This window comes from Diadema antillarum, unplaced genomic scaffold (assembly GCF_040938485.1).
Source record: "Diadema antillarum isolate AM-2024a unplaced genomic scaffold, OU_Dant_1.0 seq00001295_RagTag, whole genome shotgun sequence".
Lineage (NCBI taxonomy): Eukaryota > Metazoa > Echinodermata > Echinoidea > Diadematoida > Diadematidae > Diadema > Diadema antillarum.
In genome coordinates, this window is record NW_027272074.1 from 330,439 (window position 1) to 353,235 (window position 22,797).

The 22,797-nt window shown below is 39.5% G+C and overlaps 1 protein-coding gene across 1 annotated transcript in view; it reads left to right on the plus strand.

Moving 5' to 3' along the window:
• Positions 1–1,972: 1,972 nt before the first annotated feature.
• LOC139708044 (mitotic apparatus protein p62-like) overlaps positions 1,973–22,797 on the plus strand; it is a 72,948-nt gene continuing 52,123 nt past the window's right edge. Inside the window, exons 1-6 of the mRNA XM_071620032.1 lie at positions 1,973–2,106; positions 6,268–6,377; positions 10,010–10,132; positions 20,308–20,398; positions 21,280–21,479; positions 21,994–22,098. Of these exons, the coding sequence (XP_071476133.1) occupies positions 2,085–2,106; positions 6,268–6,377; positions 10,010–10,132; positions 20,308–20,398; positions 21,280–21,479; positions 21,994–22,098 (651 nt within the window). The 5' untranslated portion in view covers positions 1,973–2,084. The remainder of the gene's footprint in view (positions 2,107–6,267; positions 6,378–10,009; positions 10,133–20,307; positions 20,399–21,279; positions 21,480–21,993; positions 22,099–22,797) is intronic.

Genomic DNA, 22,797 nt, shown 5'->3' on the forward strand with positions numbered 1-22,797 from the left:
GAGGGAAGAAAAGGGTGGAGAAGACATATGAGAAATATATACATTACATGGTCACATTTTCTGATTTTTAGAGACATTTTAGGTCATGAAAGGACAGATATATTTTGGTATAATACCTCTTGACCAAAGTGATTATAGCTTTTAACAAATTTGATATACAGTAATGTAATATCTGTGTGTGTGTGTGTGTGTGTGTGTGTGTGTGTGTATGCATGTGTGTGTGTGTGTGTGTGTGTGTGAGGCAGGCTGGATGGATGTACAAGGTATATGTGTGGGTAATGGGCTATGGCAAAAAGTTCTGTGAAGGTCTGGGAAGGTTTCTATGAAATGGTACCCATGTTAGGCATTCCTTGCAGTGACCTGCAGTAGTGAATTAGGAGTAACGCTGTTGTGAGTGTGCATGTGTTGTGTGTTTGATTGAGTGTTTACTTTATGAGTACTAGTACACTTTGTAGTATGGTGTGTGATATGAGGTATATAGATACAATTAAAATATCAAAATAGCAGCAGTATAATTATACTGAGCATATAGAAATATGCAGAAAAAGAGAGGAGTAAAGACATGTAGAATGCTGTTTCTGATTTTAATTGTCCGTAATTGTTTTCTATATGCTAACAAGAATTATGCAATGTTTTAGTACAAGTAGTTTGTGATGGGTAACTTTGTAAGGCCACCTATGCGATGTATCTGCTCATAGGTATGTGTGTATGACTTCGCTCTGCGAACTAAGATTTAAGGAAAAAAACTAAATCTACTCATATATTGGGTAGGGCAATATTGAACACATTGTCAAGAGGTAGACAATACAAACATATGTTGCGACATGGTGCTGTCACTGACTTAGATTTGATAGATAACATATATATACTCAATACCTGGTATATAGTTTCAATCAGCTATGAGTTAATTGAGGCTGTACAAAAATCCCTTGCCTAGCAGTAACAGTAGAAAATGATAGGTTTCATACTGTATAATAATGTGTGCACAGTGTGAATAAAGTGGAACACCCCCCCCCCACATGCATGAACAAAGGATGCTATTAATAGAATGAACACAATAATTACAGTTATTGAACAAATGGAATACCCAATAAACCGTGATGAAGAAGTATAATATATTATGCACATTCTTTGCAACTCCACCTTGCCTGGAAGGGGAAAAAAAATCATTTCTTGGGAGGAACTGAGATACACATAACATATACCATGGTGTTCATTCTCTCCTGTGAAGTTTTGAGTGTATTAAAAACAAACAAACAAACAAAAAAACCCTTAAAACGACAGACACCACTATTAAACAAAACAAAACAAAACAAATATTACTGTAGTTTGATTGTAAGACCAATGTGTGGAGTTTCGGCATAGGCGGAAAAAAAAAGAACACCCACAAAAAAAAAACCAAACAAACAAAGATTTTAAAAAAATCACAGAAGAGAGTGAAGTTTGAAATATTTTTTCCTTTGAAAAGAAATGATAAATGACATCAACATTAGATATAGGTTTACAAGTGTTACACTTTATGACCTTCACGATCGTCACGATCAGTGTGCATGTACAGACATGTATGTACTATTAGATTAGTGTACTAATTACTAGAAGACATTTTGTGAAACATTCTGTCTCAGCCGTGACTTCGTGTGTGTTATGTAACTTATGTTGGCTTCACGGTGCTTCCCCCGTTCATCGTGTTGCAGAATCCTTCGGCAACGGAGGAACGGTCAGACCGGAGCCAGCTCCCGATAACTCACGCGAGCAGTGGTGGTTTGGAGGAACTCCCGTGTGCTCGCTCATAGTTTCGGGTGCGAGGTTGCTATACAGAACACCCCGGAAGTGGAAGTGGCGCTCTTGGCATGCTTTTTTAAATGGCCCGTACGCTGCACATGTTGTATGCACTGCGCAATAAGTTGCAACGTGTTGGACAAATACAATACCGCGCGAACAGACAGCAGGAACAAACGTTGCACGTGGGTGACCCACAGAACAGAACTTGGGGGAGAACGAACTGCGACCGCTTCTTCTGCTCAGTCTGCTGCATAATTATTTCATCACCTACTGTTTAACAGCACCAAAAAGATCGAATTAAAATGGCAAAAGAATATTTTTGGGGTGAGTGATCCAGTGATACCTAAGAACTTGACTTGTAAACAATGGTAAACTACGATAATCCTGTACTATAGATCTAGTCGAACTGTTCTGATCCCCGTCTACCTACTCTGATGCCCTGATGCCGATGGTGATAAACTGTATCAGTGGAGTGCCAGTTGGTCTGTGTAATGTCATTTGTGTGTGGCTGTGCAGTGTTGTGTGTGTCTTGTTGCAGGCTGAGAACAATGAATCCAAAAGGGCAATTTAGGGCCCCTATATCAACGATGCGAGATTTTACGCTAGCAGTGCATGCGAATTCAAGTAAGTTTAACATGTAACTTATCACTCAGGCACCGCGGATTCGACAGCATGTGTTCTGGTACTGTGAGCACTGTGTGCATGTGTGTGAGATTTCACGGTGGGATGCAGTGTGCACTACGGTTTGGCTGCCATAGGCCATGTACACAGTTTAAAAAGCGCCTCAGTCAACACAGCGCAAGCGCAGATCCCGATATTCATAATTCATGTCGCCCCGAACTCACCAAGAATGCCTGCCGCTCCACCGCTCAACTCCCGATTGCCTACAGAATATCGTTATCTCGACTATCGGCTGTGCGATCGCAGCAAGGAGAGAGCTGAAAATATCTTGGCCGCTTCTCTCTCCACTACGGTTTGCACTCCCACCGTTTACGAGCGATGACGTCATGTCTCGCTCAGTGCACTGCATGCACCATGCCGTTGATCCCTATTATAGCAGACGACGGCAAGCTGGTATCGGTTGATGATCGGCTTGCTATCGCTTCTCAACTATGAAAGGTTTTCCCTTTTTTGGTCGGCTTGCTCTCCCACAATGCCTTCCGAAAATGACATCATCGCTTTCTTCCATTCATAAGCTTCACGTTGATACCATATACACCTCCGTGGCTTACTGCAAAACGACAGAGATTTTCCGTATAATTTCGCCCTATTTTATGTAATTTTCCGGCAATCTGTGCCAGGAATATGTCATCAAAGGAGTAGTTTTGGTCATTCATGCAATTTTTTTTCATCCTCGTATTTTTTGATGGATTCTCGAGTGATTTATCCGTGTTTTGATGCTACTTTTACCGTGTGCGAGTATGTGCAATGTATGTGCGAGGACATTTGAAGTGCATAAATCAATGTTGACAATGTTAGATTTCCGTAGCAAGCGACCTACCCGATACCAGCAGTGCACTGCGAGGCTGTTTGGGTACATACATATACAAACGAGTTACGAGAGCGGGATTGCGTGCAGTGACTACACGCACTGTGCATGCTAGCGATGCAGCGAGCGAGACACAGTGCTCACAATACACATGGCCAATGCGGTCGTGGCTCAGCCAATCAGCAACGAGGTACGACATGGCAAGCGCATCGATTGCGGAGCGGAGAGAGCCCGAGAGAGGAGCGGCCAAGATATTTTCAGCTCTCTCCTTGCTGCGATCGCACAGCCGATAGTCGAGATAACGATATTCTGTAGGCAATCGGGAGTTGATGAGCGGTGGAGCGGCAGGCATTCTCGGTGAGTTTGGGGCGACATGAATTATGCATATCGGGGATCTGCGCTTGCGCTGTGTTGACTGAGGCGCTGCTTAAACTGTGTACATGGCCTATGGCAGCCAAACCGTAGTGCTCTCGGGCTCTCTCCGCTCCGCGATGCGCTTGCCATGTCTTACCTCGTTGCTGATTGGCTGAGCCACGACTGCATTGGCCATTTGTATTGTGAGCACTGTGTGTCTCGCTCGCTGCATCGCTAGCATGCACAGAGTGTGTAGTCACTGCACGCAATCCCGCTCTCGTAACCCGTTTGTATGTACCCAAACAGCCTCGCAGCGCACCGCTGGTATCGGGTAGGTCGCTTGCTACGGAAATCTAAGGCTGCGTTCACATAGAAGTATACTATTCGGGTATTCGGGCTTGTTTTTCGAGGGCACGGAATAGCTTGAATCAAACGATAGGATTTCCTCACACCGGTTCACATAGGAGGGCACTATTCGAAAGTACCGAATAGCTGCGAAAAGTATAGCAAAGTGGGAATCAAGCTTGTTCGATTTTCTTGCAGCGTATACCGTCTCTTGTTTATGAAATAATGACACTTGGTCTGGATTTGCCCTTTAGCAAAAATAAGCATGTAGACTGATATTCTGATGCAGTTTAGAAATTCTTAAGATTTGCTGGGATGTAGGAGGAAGAAATCCTCACTGCATGGTATGGTGAGTTGACGGTGCGGGTGATGGTGTACTCGGTGCCCGAATAGCGAATACCGAATACCGAATACCGAATACTTCTATGTGAACGCAGCCTTACATTATCAACGTTGATCTATGCACTTCAAACATCCTCGCACATACATTGCACATACTCGCACACGGTAAAAGTAGTATCAAAACACAGATAAATCGATCGAGAATCCATCAAAAAATACCACGAGGATGAAAAAAAATTGCATGAATGACCAAAACTACTCCTTTGATGACATATTCCTGGCACAGATTGCCGGAAAATTACATAAAATAGGGCGAAATTATACGGAAAATCTCCGTCGTTTTGCAGTAAGCCACGGAGGTGTACATGGTATCAACGTGAAGCTTATGAATGGAAGAAAGCGATGATGTCATTTTCGGAAGGCATTGTGGGAGAGCAAGCCGACCAATAAGGGAAAACCTTTCATAGTTGAGAAGCGATAGCAAGCCGATCATCAACCGATACCAGCTTGCCGTCGTCTGCTATGGTAGGGATCAACGGCATGGTGCATGCAGTGCGCTGAGCGAGACATGACGTCATCGCTCGTGAACGGTGGGAGTGCAAACCGTAGTGGTGTGTGTATCATGTGTCAACATGAGTGTGCATAATGAAAAAAGCATGGTACGCCACATGACATTCCCTGCACGGCGTGATTGAGAAGAGACAAACGGGGCACTGTGCATTGCCATTGCCATTGGCACACAACGGAACGTAACCAGTGAAACGTTTGTCCTTCATGATTTTAAATGAATGGATGCTGCGTTATTATCTCAAGCAGAGGATCAATAGTTAACCTATCCCAGAGGACATTATATTCACTGCCTTGGCAAAATTATTCTGTGAAATAATAAAAAAAGAATCCAAAATCTTATCCCGATTCGTCAGCTTGTTGCGTTTATATCATCTACATGTACTTACAAGGTTACCGATTTACTCGCCCGATTGGCCCCGACCAGACGTCTTGCAAAGCACGCACTTGTGTACAGTGACAGGGCTGTGCCTCACACACAAGCCTCGCCCACATGGGTGGTTCACGGGATGGATGACAAAGGCATGAAAATACATAACTGTTGTGGCTAGACAGGATGTTCACAAATGGAAGCTGTTGTATCACAGACTTATTGCCAACTTTCTCACATTTTGCGCCTGATCGTGGCAATTTTCTGTGATGTAGCATTACAAATGTAAAGCTCGATAATCGTGCAGCAGAGAGCAAAAGCACGGGATATTGCAATCGCATGTTGTTCGATGTGTCAGCTACGCAGCTAGTAGTTTGACAACTGATCCACTTCAACCTGTTGGCAAATACATTTGTACCTGTGCACAGGTTCCAAATCCTTCAAGTGTACTAGAAGGATTTGATTTTTAGAAAAATGTCTGTATTTTTGTTGTTTGATGACAACTCGCACATGCCATGTAATAGTGCTGTAAATTTTCCTGTGTGTGGGCAGGGTCATGATCAGGTACTTGTGACAGGGGCTTAGGACTCATTGAATGTCTTCATGGCCGTAGCAGATGGGTATTGGAGCCATGTGCCTCCAGTTCCCCTTGTCAAAAATCATTACTGTTGTGCAAGTGCCACCAAGTAGACTCTAAGACTGTCCTACTGGTATACTGAATACGCCATATATTTCGCGAGTCTAAATTTTCATGAATCGGGAATTCCTGATGATCTCGCGAGTGGTTAAATTCACGATTGTGGTTAAATTCACGATTGTGGAGTCCTGTACTGAACAGAGAAATGTACACGCGTACATCACATTCACATCAGGATCAGAGTCAATATTTTCGCGTGTCTTTAATGTCGCGAATAGCGCCTGATTCGCGAAATTCGCGCAAATAAAAACCTCGCGAAATATTTGGCATGTACAGTATACTCAAAAACATTTGTTTCTCCTCTTTCTCTCTTTGTGGCAGGTGCCAAGCTGTCTAAGGACAAGAGAATCTTCAAATGGGACCCGGAAGCTGAGTATGCCGATGATGAAGATGATGATGATTCCATTGTGCATTTCCTCTTCTTGAAGCAGGTAGGGGACATTAACCCTTTGTGAAATTTGAGTGACAATGGGCACACTCAGAAAACCCCACATCATTCTACCAACTGTCCAAAGTCCTTTGTATTAATAAAGGGTTAAATCTGTTTAATTTATGTCAGTGAGTGGTTGTATTCCATGCCTAGATCGCACTGTGAAGAGGTGCTATATCATTTGTGATCATGCATCACAAAACCAACAATAAGTCACACCCTTGATCTTGTGTGAGGACTCAAAAAAGGTGAGACGGGTCAACCAAGTCAAACTTGAGCTTTTCATGTCTTGAGAGAGGTATTCTTGTACATTATTCTTAACCCGTTGAAGACTAGTCCCAAGTATACTCGGGCAGGTGTCTATGGGAAATGCATGTTGTAGCAAAATCAGCCAGTCCTCAACGGTTTAAGTTTGGGATCATAAAATGAACAGAAAGTGTGTTTTTAGCAGTTTCTGTACACCCTTTTTTTGTGGAGTACTGGGGTGATCAGGTATGTCTTTCATTTCTTGAAAATCCTGTGCACACTCTTCACTTTCAACTCTAAAATGCTACTACTTTGAAAGTTGGCTTTAATCATTGACAGAATGTGTTGATACAGCACGCTCAATTTCAGCTTAATCTGATAATCCCTTCATTATTGTTGCTGTGGTGGTTTACATCCTGTTTTTTGTCCCATTCAAAGCGCAGCTAGCACAGCTTAGGTAAAGATTAAGTGCTTGATTAGACTCTGTACTTGAGAGCCTCTTTTCTAACTTCATATTTTTCCAGATTGTGTGCTTTCTTTCCAATATGTAGATTGGTAAGGAGAGTCCATTTGAATTAAGTTATACATCAGTTTAAAACGAGTCTGCTCTTTTAGAATCTGCCCTTAACTAAAAATCCATGTCTTGCAACTTTTTGTTGGTTTTGTGATTGCAGGATCACATTTGTATCAAGCATTTTTTTCCCTCACCCTGGAAATATATCTTTGTTGTGTCATTTAGAGAAATTTAAAATGGGTATAGGTAGTTGTAAAACATGTAAATGTTTTAAAAGTAAAATATGTGTTCTAAGGAATTTGGAACTATTCAAATTTTGAAGTACAAGCTCCGGAAGTACAAGATCTTCGGCATCAGTTATGACCAAGATCTTTAAGTACAAGATCTTTGTCACAACTGACGCAAAAAAACTTCATGGGGCTTTAATAGTTAAAAGCAATTGAAAGTCGGTACAGAGATGAAGTATGGGGGGAGGGAGGGTGGGGAAGGGGACTCATCATGGCTTTAATGTGGGATCAGATGCTATGAATGTCATGTCATCAGGTGAAGGTGGAGATCTTGTATAACCAGTCACTTCTTATGTGAATGGACACTTTGTCTAATGCCCATTTGTTGATGATTTAATGGTGGGATATTTGTTGTATCAAAAAGATTTGGTATTCCTCGTTCAAAAGCCAAGGATGAAAGGTAAAGCTTCAGGGACATAATTTGATTTGGTGATGATCACAAAAAAAAAATTAAAAAATGTAAAATGGAATGAGTCTCAGATGAACAGGCAATCAAAGAATGAACTATGAGTGTGATTAACCCATACTGTGCTTTGTTTCCTTAACTGGCATTAATGTCTAGAAACTACTAGTCAATGTGTAGAGTTAACCTATAATCCCTCTGATCCCAATTGTGTCACAATGGCCTTCCTGTTCAACTTTAAAGGGATAGTACAGTATTGATGGAGATGAGAATTGGGCTTTTAACTTTTGCGAGATACCTAGAAAACACTTGTGAAATAGTACAGAGCATACCATTTTAAGAGGAATTTAAAGTTTATTTGATGAAAATCGGGTTTGGAATGACTGAAACATCCAAAATCAAATTAAAACAAAGCGATCGTAATAAAGTGTGGGTCCCACACTTTACTAGAATCGCTCTTTTTTGGATATCTCAGCCATTTCAAAACCAATTTTCATCAACTAAATGTTGAATTCCTCATAGAATTACATGCTCTTTCATATTTCATAAGAGGTTCTCATTATCTCACCCAAAAAATGTTAGAAACTTGAAATTAAGTCTCAACCAAAACTATACGATCCCTTTAATGATAGGTGTCGTAGCTATGCCAGAGAGGGGTTGCTTTCTTGGATTTCTTGGATAAGTAGACCTCCTAAACATCTCCTGTGGAGTTTTAGCTGGAGGTTGCATAGAGGATGGACTTTCAGAGAAAGAATGAGAGGGAAGGGTCCTCAGACAGGGCATGTTTGAACTTAGGGGGGTCCTTTTGGGACATAGTAAATAGAGCCAAGTTGTTCCATGCTTTTACAGTGCGTGGAAAAAAAAGAAAACTTGTAGACATCAGATGAAGTTTGATCTAAAAGGAGCTTTAAACTTAATATAACAAGTCAAGTTTGGAGGGACGACAGGGTACTGATGAAAAAGCTGCCTGGGAACATAAAGATGAATAATTAAGAGCCAACTTCTCTCGAAAGTGGTCTAGCGCCATCTCTTGGTGCTTGAATTGTAAGCATCTAGTGGCTCACCTCAGATACTTGCAAGGATAGCTTGTAGTTGACATGATTGTGGAATGCAGTGTGTGAGTATACAGAGTATCTCTTTTTAAGTCCTATAACAAAGTATTCATGGAATATGATAAATCAATGTTTATTGTTAATTGAGATTCTTTTGTGCGTTTCAGCAAAGAAAGATTTAAAAATATATTTAGGTTTAAACTTATGCTCAAACAGTTTTATTTCCCATTTGTATCATGCAAAGAATACATGATATAGTTGACAAATTTTGTGTTTGATTTCTTCACGTTTCTTTTTTTCCTTTTTTTTTGTGTGTGTAATGCATGATTATGTTCTGTGCTATAATCAAAGCAACAAAGAATTAATTGGAGGAGCAGTAACTTGTGTGCAGATACCAGTTGCATGTCTTTTGATTATCTTCATTATCTGAAGGGAAAATGTAATTTCCTGGACACAGAACTGTTTATCATACTGTATGACAGCCCAGTTGTTATGTTGATTGAACAATTCTATACTTGGAAGAAAAAGTGAAGAGAGGAAAGAGTTACTGTAAATCACGAAACTAAAAGGGAAAAAAAGGCACCTCCTTATTATCTACACTATTGTTCACTTCCAAGGTATGTAAATTCCAAAATTTAAAGTATTCACATAGATAATTTGCATATAAATGCCTGTGACTGAAGAAAGGTGAACGATTTGAATGTTTGGATATAATATATATGATATATTGATTGGTGACTAATTAAAAAGCCCTCTGCCCCCAGGGGAAGAGTTATCTTTTTTTTTTAATTACTTTTTTTTTCACATGCTTGTTCCTGGTTCTAAGTTGCAGGCTATCCTTTGCAGTTCTCCTGTCCCTTTGTAGGAGAGTCTTGCACCTGCCGCAGAAGTGTCTCATCCCTACAACCATAACCAAAGAGATGGATGTAAAAAGCTTACTTGGAAGGAGCTGAACAGCTGCTAGAATAGCATGATATGTAATGAATTGAAATTATCCAGAGGGATAAAAATCCAGCAGCTCTCATCGAAATCACATATTTGATGAAATTCCTCCCTTTTGTTGCTGTTGAATGATGATAAGTTATTCATTCACACTGTAATTTGTCCTCATTATTTTGTTCTTCTTAACAGGCTGTTCTTGGCAGTGGAGCCAAGGAAGGGGAGAGGAATATCATCGAGGTAGAGACAGTAAACTTTGACGGAGAGCCGATAAAACAACCGCTCCTGTCCCTGAAAGCCGGTCTTAATGAAAGCGTAAGTCGTCAGGTGGGGGGACTCCATAGCTAGAAAGCAAGTTTCATCCACTTGCAGATTTGCAAGTGATTCGTGGCTGAAACAAGAGGTGAATAGCACTCTGCCAATATTGAACAAAGTGTGTCAAAAACACTGCTGACATTAAGGCAAAAAAAAAAAATTGTTGCATTGGCGTAACCCGCCCGACCCTAAAAATTCCGCCGACCCCATGTTTTTTTATTATTTTTTTTTGCTATCGATATCAAATATCTTGTTGATTGCGATCGCGATCGCACAAACCCGGAAGTGGAAACGGCTCTGGGGATATCGGATGTACGAGGGAGAGATCTAGCGCCTCGCATAAGCCTTCCTTGATCAGTACGTCATCTGTTTCCCACACGGACACGTACTCTAACAAGATTTATTCAGTGTATACGTAGCATTCAGACTGCGATGTATTGTGCAGTTTTGCCATAGGTTTCTTGTGTGGAGAACTTACACGAATCTGTATATGTGGGACTATAATAGAGATCGCCGTGTGCGATGAAAAGATCGTACATATGGGTCAATTTGCATCTATCTTATCTAAGTCAAAATAGTAAAATATGAAGTGAAAACATTCAGGATAGGGATTTCAACATCTTTAAATTCTGTGAAGGGGTATAATTCCAGTAATATCGGCCTCATAAATGATTTGTAGAATAGATGAACACAGCACATTCGGTGCAGCAGTTGTAACTGTTTACTGAGCTGAGCACGAGTTTTACACGTAAAATGCAGGTAGCAAAAAAAAAAAAAAAAAAAAAAAAAAAATCCGCCCGACCGACCCTATTTGAAAATCTCATGTTACGCCAATGCAACAATTTTTTTTTTTTTTGGCCTAATGATGAAGATTGGAAATGTTTCAGCCAGATTTGTCCGGATAAAGCGGTTCATGATTTTGATCACTGTAAAACTGATATATTGGCAGCATGAGATTTTCGCAAATTGGAACTGACCGCCTTTTTTATACCCCCGCCAAACGAAGTTTGAAGGGGGTATATAGGAATCAGCGGACGGTCGGGCGGTCGGTCGGGCGGGCGGTCGGTCCGTTGCAAATCTTGCGTCGCGAACTACTTCCTCAGTTTTCAACCGATTCCCATAAAACTTGGCACAGATGTGTGCCTTGGGTTGTAGATGTGCAAGACGTATTTTTTGACAGTACCCAAAAGTACGTTGCCATGGTAACGGCATATTATGGGCAAAAATGGGTACAAATCTTGCGTCGCGAACTCCTCCCACATTTTTTGATCGATTTTTATGAAATTAGGTACAGATGTTCATCTGAATATGTTAATGTGCAAGACACATATTTCCGCAGTGGCAAAAAGTGCGTTGCCATGGTAACGGCATGTTATTGGTAAAATATAGGGCAAAATGCTTCATGGCAAAACTGCTTCATCAGTGTTCTTCCAATTCTCATGGAATTCATATTGAATGTTTGTCTTAGGATATAGGTCAGCATGACACATTTCTTGACAGTGACAAAAAGTATGTTGCCATGGTAACAGCTCACATATTATGAGCCAAAATGATGGAAAATTTTGTGTTGCAAACTACTTCCTCAGTTTTTGCCCAATTTCCATGAAACTTGGTACAGATGTGTGCCTTTGGTTGTAGATGTGCAAGACGCATTTTTCGACAGTACCCGAAAGTACGTTGCCATGGTAACGGCATATTAATGGCAGAAGATCAAGGAAAGATCTTGCGGATTTAACTACTTCCTCAGTTTTTTGACCAAGGCTTATGAAATGTTGTTTTGACCAAAGCTTATGAAATGTTGTTTGGCGGGGGTATAACCAGTCGCTGTAGCAACATTTCTAGTTGAGAGTTGCCGCTGATATTCAATGTATGCAGTGTAGTCAAGAATTTTTTGCATATATTTTAATTTTTGTGAATCTTGGCTCTTGAGAAATTTGTAAAATAAAAACTCTTGCGAACATTTCCGCTTTTACAGGACCAGGTATTTAATAGTGGCAAACCTGTGGAGGAGAGTAGAGTCAAAAGGGGCCTGAGCTTTCAATCCTTGTAGAATCTTTATCAAAAGATTCTGCTAGGATAGAAAGCTGGCTCCTTTTAACTCCATTGAACAAATTGTTGATGTTTTATAGAATGTGTTTACCACTAGGACTGACAAGCAAACAAGACAGAACTGAATGTTTAGCGTCCAAAACGGGATCATTCACAAATCTGCAGAGGGATAACACAAGGCTATTGATAAATCACTTGATTAGTTTATTTTAAAGGGACTGTACAGTTCTGGTTTTGGTGAGGATTTATCTTTTAACGTTTTGCGAGATATTCAGAAACCACTCTATGATATGTCAAAGAGCATGCAATTCTAAGGGGTATCAAAAGTTAATTTGATGAAAATTGGTTTTGAAATGGCTGAGATATCCAAAAACAAGGTGAAACAAAGAGATCCTAATAAAAGGCGTGGCCTGTCGTCTTTTATCAATTTCACTTTTTTCACTCTCAGCCATTTGAAAACCAATTTTCATCAAATAAATGTTGGATCCTTTTTAAAATTACATGCTCTTTCATATTTCATAAGAGGTTTCTCATTATCTCACTTAGGAATGTTATAAACCTGAATCCCCACCTCAACCAGTACTGTACAGTCCCTTTAAAGAAATACTTCCATATCCAGATATGCAATAAATCTAAAGTCAGTTTAGTTGGTCTCATAGCATTTATTTGTAATGTTAGACATATAGAACTTGTTATTGCCAAACAAAAGTTTAAGTAGGAAAACATTCACAACAGTCAAGTTTGAAAATGTATTTTAAACTATTCAAAATTTGTTTACATGCTAGCCACCAGTATTGATGCTGTTTAATGGTTATATCAAGTTCCGGTTTTCAGATATTTGTTTTGTTTTATTTTAGTTTTGTATTGTCAATTAGATTAATTTGTGAGTATTGTTCTCATACTGTTACAAGTTTTTTAAGAGAAAAAAAAAGATTCTGCATCTAACTGTGAAGAAAATATCAATGCAGGGGGGGGGGGCATTATGCATTTCTTTTTTCTTGTGTTGCCTGTTTATTCTTTTTCTAAGTCTGCAAGCCTTGAGTACTTCCATTATCATTGAGTTAAAGGACAAGTCCACCTTCATAGTATACATGTGGATTGGGTGGATGCAACAATATAAGTAGAACACATCAGTGAAAGTTTTGGGGAAAATTGGACAATCCGTTCAAAAGTTATAAAAAGTGTCTGTGCAGTCACTGCTGGATGAGAAGACTACTACAGTGAATGATGTCATAAATGCGTACAACGATATAAGGAAAATAAAAAGAGAATTTCACAAAACTTTACTTTTTTAATAAAGTGCACATTTCTTTGACTTCTTACTGACGTATGTTGAGGGTAATATTATTTCCCCTGCCTTCTGAAAGAGAGAAGTCGAGTTTTCTTTTGTTATGTGAGAAAAGTGAAATGATGTTGAATTTTCTTTATCCTTTCTTTATATCCTTGTACACATGTGACATCACAAGCTATAGTAGTCTTCTCATCCAGCCATGACTGAGCAGAAACCACAAAAAAATTCATAACATTTGAATGGATTGTCCGATTTTCCTCAAACTCTCACTGGTGTGTTCTACTAATATTGCTGCATTCACTCAACCCACATGTCTATGAAGGTGAACTTGTACTTTAAGGAATTCGTAGGTTTGTCAAGGTGAGAAATTGTCAGTGTATATTGGGGAAAAAAATACAGCCAAGTTTGCATTCACAATCCCCCAGTGCCCACATGGGACACCAAGACCATTTTTCTTTTTAATTAAAAAGAGAAAAAAGAAGAAGGGCTACAATTCAGAATGTTTCTTCGGTAGAACCAGAACTTACTATAGTCTTATTTTTTATTTACTAGTAATAAATTGTTGTATGTTAATGCTGAGCAAACGTGGTAGGATGAAGAGACAGTACTAGTAATATTTTCTTTTAAGGGTTAGTCATGATGACCTGGAAATTTGTAGGAGACTTAATCCCCCACAACTACAGTGCAAAAGTGAATTTCATTCTCACAGATATGAAATAGATAAAGACTTTGTGCTTGGGAGAAAACAAAAACACACACACACACAAAACAAATTTAGCAACATCAATAAAGTGGAATCAATAGATTGGAATTAGTGTCTCAAACTGTCACACTAATTCAATTCAACAATGTTCATGGAATGTTTGTGCCCAAACTTTAAATAGCAGCAGGCATGCAGGTAGGATTATTCTGAAAATAGCTCCCTCTTGTGTTGGATTTTGTGTCTGGTTTTTCTCCATGGTGTGATGAGGCCCGGAGTTGAGCTAATTTAAAGTCTTCTTTAGGACATCATTTTTATAGTCCCTTACCGAAAGGTGCCAGAGGCATTATTTTGAAAGATTCCCTCACAATAATGCCACTTATCTTGGCAGGAATGTGCCAACAGATCCTCTTCCTAATGGTATTTCCAGAAAAAGAAATGCCTGCTGTTTTTTCTATTTCTTTGTCGGGCTAGTATTGAAAGTGTTCTGAATGTTTGTTTGATAAAAGAGACAAGAGACAGTTGAGGAGATTCTGTCAGTCTAACGCTTCAGTGTTGATAGACCAGTTTTTGTCATCGTAGATTATTGGAAAAGGGGATCTTCAGACGGCAGCAGAAGAGACATTTAGTCCAAGTGAGTTTTAGGAGATCTGGCTTTAGAAATTGCTCCGAATGTTGACGGTTAAATAAAGATGCACTGCTGCATTATGACGCCTTTTCAACAACATAAAAGGTATCCCTGCGTGATGTATTACATAGGGACTTGAAAGTGCTAAAGAGATTATCATGCAACAAAGGGTAATTGTGCCCTTCTTTGGATTGGATATAATGCCCCCACAAGCAAGCTAATAAGGTGTGATTAGCTGACACACAAACAATAGCTCCTTGTCCGCTGAAAGAATAAAGAGAGAGGGGAATGAGAGGGGAAATATGCCCCGCGAATTTGAATCCAGATTTAATAGTACCACTCCCTGTTGCGTGGCTGAACCTGTGGCCAACAAAATGAAAAGGGGAAGGGGAAAAAGGAGAGGGGTAAAAAAGTGAAAGCTTTATTTGAAATGAGAATGAATATGAGGCAAGATGGAATGTTATGCATGTGATTGAGCAGTGGATCACCGCTGGGCCCGCCTAATCAGTTTTTCTGCATGGCCGAGCCCACAAGAGGTGTCAGCTCCGCGCGCTAATCCGCAGACGAAGGGGTGAGACATGCCGCCGCGAGCCGTTCCTCCTTGCAGTGGTCGTCTGAGGACAGCGTATGGAAACGTGGTTTGGAGCCGAGCACAATACCAACCAACTGCCCCAACAACAATGAATATAGTTGGTTTTTGTCAATGTTAAAGGGAATAAGGAATTTAGAATTTATTTAAAGTCCAGCTCCTTCCCATGGTCAAGTTAGCTTGAAGAATAAAGAAGTACATACAAAAAGATCAGTGATAGTTTACCAGTTGAAATTGCAAAAATGAATAAATAAATACATAAATAGATAAATAAAAAAAAAAATATGACAAAGCTACTGAATTAAAATGTTTCTTTGTTGTTTTTTGTAGAAATTGTGAAGGTAGTAGTCATAATCTTTGCAAAAGTCAATGAAGTTGTGACATACAATGTAATTTCTTATCTTATTTGGATTGTACCTGTAATCAATGGTGGTCAGTTCCATTAAGTAGGGAATTTAAAGTAATTATTTTCTTTCTTCCCCTTCATTATGTAAATTTTTCTTTAAAGAAAGACAATAACAGTTACAGCTAGAAACTTTACAAATGTAACTATCACAGTTTCATTCATACGAACCAAGGAATGTTTTGTCCAGTAATAAATAAACTTAAACTAAGTTTTGTAGAACTTTGAGAATTAGCTACAGGTATGTAAAAGGTCTTCTAACATATATTCCAAAATTAGAATATTGTATTTCATTAAGTTGGTGATTCTCACTGAAAGGGACATTTTACAGGAGTACATTATTGATTCTTTCTGTGTTTGCATTATTGCCCTGCTTAATAAGTGTTTTATGAGATAACTTACATTCAAGTAATTTTTGCTTTTTAGCACAAAAGAAATTCAGTTCAGTTATTAAAAAAACCCCTGCATTTGACTTTCCAAAAGCACACGTGTTAAGTTAAAGTCATGTTATGCCTCTTTCCACATGTTTCTTTTGTGGCTAAACTTTTCTTATTTTGACAGGTCAAAATCACTGTAATTACCTCTGCCAAGGGGGGAGGTTATGTTTTGGTTACTGTTGGTTTGTTCGTTCGTTCGTTCGTTCGTTCATTTGTCCGTGCGCAAAATAACTCTAAAAGTAGTTAACGGATTGGGATGAAACTTGCAGGAAAGGTAGAGAATGACACAAGTACCAAACAATTAACTTTTGGTAGTGATCCGAGAATTTTGGGGGAATTTATGAAGGATTTTTTATATTTCAGCAGGTAGGGTCAATGAACTTGCGAGTTCAGACTGCACGCATTTGAGGTTTGCATGCGCGCACGAAAGTGCGTGCTCTAGGTTTCTGTTAGGGCGAGGCGCGCCGTGCAGCTGAGGGTTTATGACGTAACAAAGGCTTCTATATTGGGATTCGGGCAACTCTGCACACAATGCAGTACGATGGGTTGAAATAATAGAAGAACAAGATCAGTGGTGGAAATGAGCTGCATACTTGGCGGAGGCTCTCAGAATGCTTTTCTAGTTTGTAATTGGTTTGAGCATCAAAATAGTAATTATTATGATGCCAATACTACACTCAACATAAAGGCAATTTTTTTTTTTAAATTATATTCTTTCTGGCATTTCATTATGACTATCACATTGATAGAGCTTACCTTCCATGTAAAGCTAATGCATATAGTAGTGTAGAAAAAGTTATGAACCTTCGAGAATAAAAATCTATGATTGTACAATGTGTAGAAGGAGAAAGAATGGTTGATTGTTCAATTGCAAGCTCCTACTAAGTTTCACTGCAAGTATCAATGTGTCCAGTGTTTACCTTGGTGAACCTAATACATGTCATTCATGATTATCATACTTGGTTTTCATGATATGTGATAGGCCTATGAGTAGGCTCTCCTTCCCCCTCCCCTCATACCAACCACATCTTGTGAAATGTCCTCCGGGAGGGGAATTTGAAGATGGAGTATCACCCTCCGATGTTAATCAGATCCCAGCCTAACCACTGGAAGCACTGATCAAGAAACCACAAACACTATTACAGCATCCATTGTGCCCACAGACGGCTGCCTCTCTCTCTCTTTAAAGGACAAGTCCACCTTCATATTCATAAGGATTGAGAGAATGCAGCAATATTAGTAGAACACATCAGTGAAAGTTTGAGGAAAATTGGACAATCCGTTCAAAAGTTACGAATATTTTAAGTATCTGTGCAGTCACTGCTGGAAGAGAAGACTACTACAGTGTATGATGTCACATGCGTACAACTATATAAGGAAAATAAAGAGAGAATTTCACAAAACTTTACTTTTTGGATAAAGTGCACATTTCTTCGACTTGCTACTGACGTATTGTAAGGGTAATATTATTCCCCCTGCCTTCTGAAAGAGAGAAGTCCAGTGTTCTTTTGCTATGCGAGAAAAATGGAAATATGTTGAATTTTCTTAATTCTTTCTTTATATCGTTGTACTCATGTGACATCACAAGCTATAGTAGTCTTTTCATCCAGCCGTGACTGAGTAGAAACTTCAAAAATTCATAACTTTTTAACGGATTGTCCGATTTTGCTCAAACTCTCACTGATGTGTTCTACTAATATTGCTGCATTCACTGAACCCACACATCTATGAAGGTGAACTTGTCCTTTAACGCCCTGCACCCCACCGATCTGGTGGTGTTACCCCTCCTTTACCCTCTGCAATAGTGGAAAACTCTGATTAAGCAAGGTGTCAGCTTTCTCCATAAAACTCAGCCCCCGTGTGAGCAGATTTAGTTTCCTTCCTCTTCAAATTTGTCCGCAAAACCAGGCCTTAATTAATTTCCCCTTCGACCTCTTGTGACGAGCAGGAAATTATCCTCAGCATTCATGGTCTCTTCTTTTTTTCTCTTCTTTCTTTTTTATGTAATCTGGATGAAACTGGAGGCCATCATAATAGTAATGGCTGAACAAGATTTGCGTGCAAAACATCATTTTCTGTTCCCTCCTTGTAATCATCTGTTACTTTGACCTTGATGCATTACAGTTTATTCTCCACTGCTCTATGATTGGTCTTATATCATCATTGGCAAGGTTAAACAGTCCTATATATTTCACTTGTTTCACATGAACTTCACTTAATAATCCTTTCCTTGTTAGCAAGCCCTGTTACAGTTGAACATACACACGTAGTGCAATAAATGTCGGACATTTCTTGAAGTCAAAATTTGTGCACTTTTTTTGCTCTTTTCACAAACATGAAACTACAAGTACAAATTTGCAAATATTTCTTTACTTTTTTGGGGGGTCTGTGTGAATTGATACCGTCGCCAGTAAGTGCAGCGAGTTGTAAGAAATGAACCATTATTATGCAAATTATAGGTTATACAGTGTAAGACTTGCTGGCCTGGAGAAATCGGCTGCGACATTGGTGACTTTTGCATCTATTTAGTAATAGTTACCACGTAGTGTTACATCTTAAGAAGCTCGCCTTGAGAAAAGAACATTTAATTACCAGAAACTTGCAAGGCCTTTAACACTTTAAAAAAAAAACCCACTGCTCTGTGAAAAGTGGCTGGTGCCATGGAGCCCGTAAGCTGTAAATTGAGATTTGCAGTGGAGACCAGAATAGCGTTGCTGTGAAACGGTTTGAAATCTAAGCCTGTAATTGGGCTTCTCGGGTTTAGCTAAGCTGGCACACTTAAACGGAACCTTCAGTCAGGAACCATGTGGACGATGTGAGGTTTCTTCGAGGACCCCAATACAAAAAGCTTTGATGAAAATAAAGGGAAAATGTGCACACACAGTGGGAAAAAAATTCTATTTACATATAGGTTTAGAGTTTGCATGAAAATCTTAGTGTTTGAAATTGCTGCAGACTTAGGATTTTCTTGCCCTTCAATGAAAATGTACACACAAGTGTTTTGATGATTTAGAAGCGCTAATGGCGGAATTGAAATGGTGTCAGTTATTCACGCCACATTTTCCAAGGGGCTGACTGCCTTAAGGATAGAGGGATAGTCATATTGTCAGGTTGTATTCACTTTTATCTTTTTTCCTTTTCATGATAAGTGTGTCTTTTTTCTTCTCCTTGGGCTGTTGATTTATTTAGATAAAGCCCTCAGTTTGCTTGGTTACTTTTTTTTTTCTTTGTACATGTTGGATACGTAGACAGCCTGACTGCGTAATCTGTGTCCAAATTTCAGCAGATTTTAAACATCAGTGTGCATGAGGATGCTATTCATAAATGAGTGATAGTGAAATATTGGCAGCCATTTGTACCATTCATTCTTTTAATATTCTTGGCGAAGATGACTGTAGCATTGATGATGCATTCGGCTTCAGTGGTCCATGTGATAATGTAGATCTGTTACTTTACTGATGTATCAATGAGTTTAGGATTTTTTTTTAATTCTCTCTCTTCTTAACTAGTGTTGAACAGAACATCTTACTTGTTCTTATCTACTTCTCGTGATGTGGAATTTAGTTTGAATATTCTAGTTGCTATGCTGGGAAAGACCTGCTTTCTTTCTTTTTGTCAACCGCAATCTTATGTTTTAAAGTCTTGACACATTAACATTGTGTATTCTTGACAGCACTGTGTAGGGATAGAGATGCTGCCAAGATTAATGTAAAAATTATTGTGTTAGCTCGATGTTTGTAGTTTGCAGTGCAGCAGCAAAAATGGCATACAGCAACAGTTTGCAAGTGCTGTCCAAATCTTACATAAGATTTATGAATTTAATGGCAGTGTTTCACCTGATTTCACATATTATGGCTCTCCATCTCACCAGATGAACACAAACTTTGATATAGTCAAAAAAAAAAAAAAAAAAAAAAGGACTTGCAACACACCTAAGCAAACACGTTGCCCCGATCTGGCAGCTCCTGTCTGTTGTAAACAGCAACTCTTGTGATACTTGTCTACAGTCCCGCTACATACAGATTGTACTTGCGTGTATTCAGATTGTGTACATTATGGACTTGTTCCCTTTTTCCAGGCACCACTGGACATTGGTCTGCAGCCTCCTGTCACATTCAGGCTTTCTGGAGGAATTGGACCAGTCTTCCTCAGTGGACAGCACGCATTAGGTACTCAGTAATGTTAAATGGCACAAACACCTTTATACACTTGTTCCCATGGTTACTGCCTCCATCACGTGTCTGCAGTGTGAGAAACCAATAGCAGTTCTCCTGTTTCAGTAGCTTGTATCAGATGTAAAAGGGTACCACCAGGCAAAAGCTTTGTTCTTACTATATCCTAGGTATACCACTCAAAAACATACATCACAACTATATTTTTATGTTCGTACATCACATACATTTGTGCAGTCTTTTGATCAGTTGACTCTTTGTAATGATACATTGCTTGATGCAATAATGTAACATGCAGTGTAGAGTGATATACAGTGTATGTGTCGCGGGCCCTTATATGCACCCGTTTGCAACTACTGTGCCTCCTGTACATACATGCATGATGATATAGCTACGGGTGCAGTCTATACCTACTGTACATTGAGTGTGTGAAGCAGATGCTTTACTTTTATCAGTACAGTAGACCCAATAACCTTGAAGCAATAGGTGTATTTACAATGTAACTTACATGTATCAATGAAATGCTCAAGTAGACACAAGTTTGGCCCAGAATTTATATACTTGATCAATTCCACTATTGCTGTTTATCATTTTGTGGTTTACTTTTTGCAGAAATCGTAGCCATGCTGTAGATATATCATCTTATGTGTTTTAAAGCAAAACAGTTCAACCTTCCTAAGCTAGTAATCCTCTTTGACATTACTCTAGAAGTGCACATGTATTTTTCTTGCTTTTCTCTGTCCCTTAGAATGAAATATTCACAAAGATGTTTTAGATGTAAAACTAAAACTTCATGCCATTTTGAAGATGGTTTGCAGGATGGAGCAAGCTCTCTGGCAACATCCCAGTAGTAATCCCTCCATTTTGTTTACGATCAGATCTCCAAGAAGATGAAGACTTTGGTAAGGACTTCAAGGATGATGAGGACCTGGAATTAGAAGCCTTTGAGGATGAGGAGGAGGAGGATGAGGAGGAGGAGGAGGAGGGAGCTGACATCTCAGCATCACCCAACCTCAAACCAGCTCCAAAGGGCAAGGATAACAAGAAAGCAGCTGCTGCAGCAAAAGCTTCAGCAAAGGTATGTGATCTCCTTCCTTCTCTCTCTGTCTCTCTCTCTCAAGCCCCATTTTAACAGAGCCCTTCGAATCAGGGTTACTGTGACTTTTTCCAGACAATCCATTTTTACCCTGCCTGTTAAGACGCTCTTATGTTGCTCAGACCTTGTCACTGTAACTTTTGCCAGATTTTACCCTAGGCCAGCTAGGGTAATTACAGCAACGTTACCCTTACATTGCCCTGAAATTACCCCAACATTACCCTGACAACCTCCTTACAATTCTTCTGTTTAGACACTCTTGGAGGTTTTACATAATGGCAGCATCATCTCTTTTCAGTGTTTCCATGACAACATAGTGATGGAAACAGTGTAGTGGATATGTTTGCCTGTCTTTTCATCCGTCTGCGATAAGGGACAACCGAAAGTATCTTCCTTAAAAGTGGTACTTGTATGTATCACAGCAGAGAGGTACATAGAAACACATGTGCTCATGACAGTCTGAATGTAATTGTGTCTCCATTGTTTGAATCTGCAGAAGGCGGTAGAGAAAGTGGAAGATGAGAAGCCGGCGGAGGAATCAAAGGATGCAGGAAAAGGCAAAAAAAGACCAGCTCCCTCAGCCACTGGTGCTGCCAAAAAGGTGCGTTTAATTTTCCCCTCCTCCCCAACCCCGAAAAGGAGAGCCCCTATACCTCAACTCTGCAGTGTATCAGAACTAGTGGTGATACATAATGGACGTAGAAAGGCTTCTGAGTGTTTAATTGTCTTTAACTGATAAAGCGTATTGTCAGTCATGATGTTGGTCATAAGCTACCTACTGGCATGTTTCATCAATTCTTAGGTGTTTCCTTGTCACAAATAGAAAAATATCGTATGAGATGTTTTGGTTTTTTTTCCTGAGATTTGATATAGCATGCTTGTTATGTGCAATTTCCATATTTAAAACCATATTATGGTTCTTGCCTTTAAAAATGTTTTTTTTTTTCTAATAATCAACAGAGGTTGACAGCCATGTGTTAATTCTCATAAAGGGAACGAGAGCTCTGTTTCAGAATATTATTTGTAGCGACACTTGCACTGGCATAACCATGTGACCTAGAATCTTGTTGGGCAAAGGGACTCAAAAGGGACATCCTTGTAAAAAAAAAAAACTCACCAAAAACAAAAGCAAAAAAAAAAGAAGAAGAAATCTTTACATCTTTTGTGAGACTGATCTGCGTTGGTCATGCCTGACCCTCCGGACACACACTAAATAAATCCCGCCACTAAGATGGAATAGTCCAACATTAGAGGCAGATTTGATGCTTGAATGTAGTCAGAGTGTACACACACCTTAAAG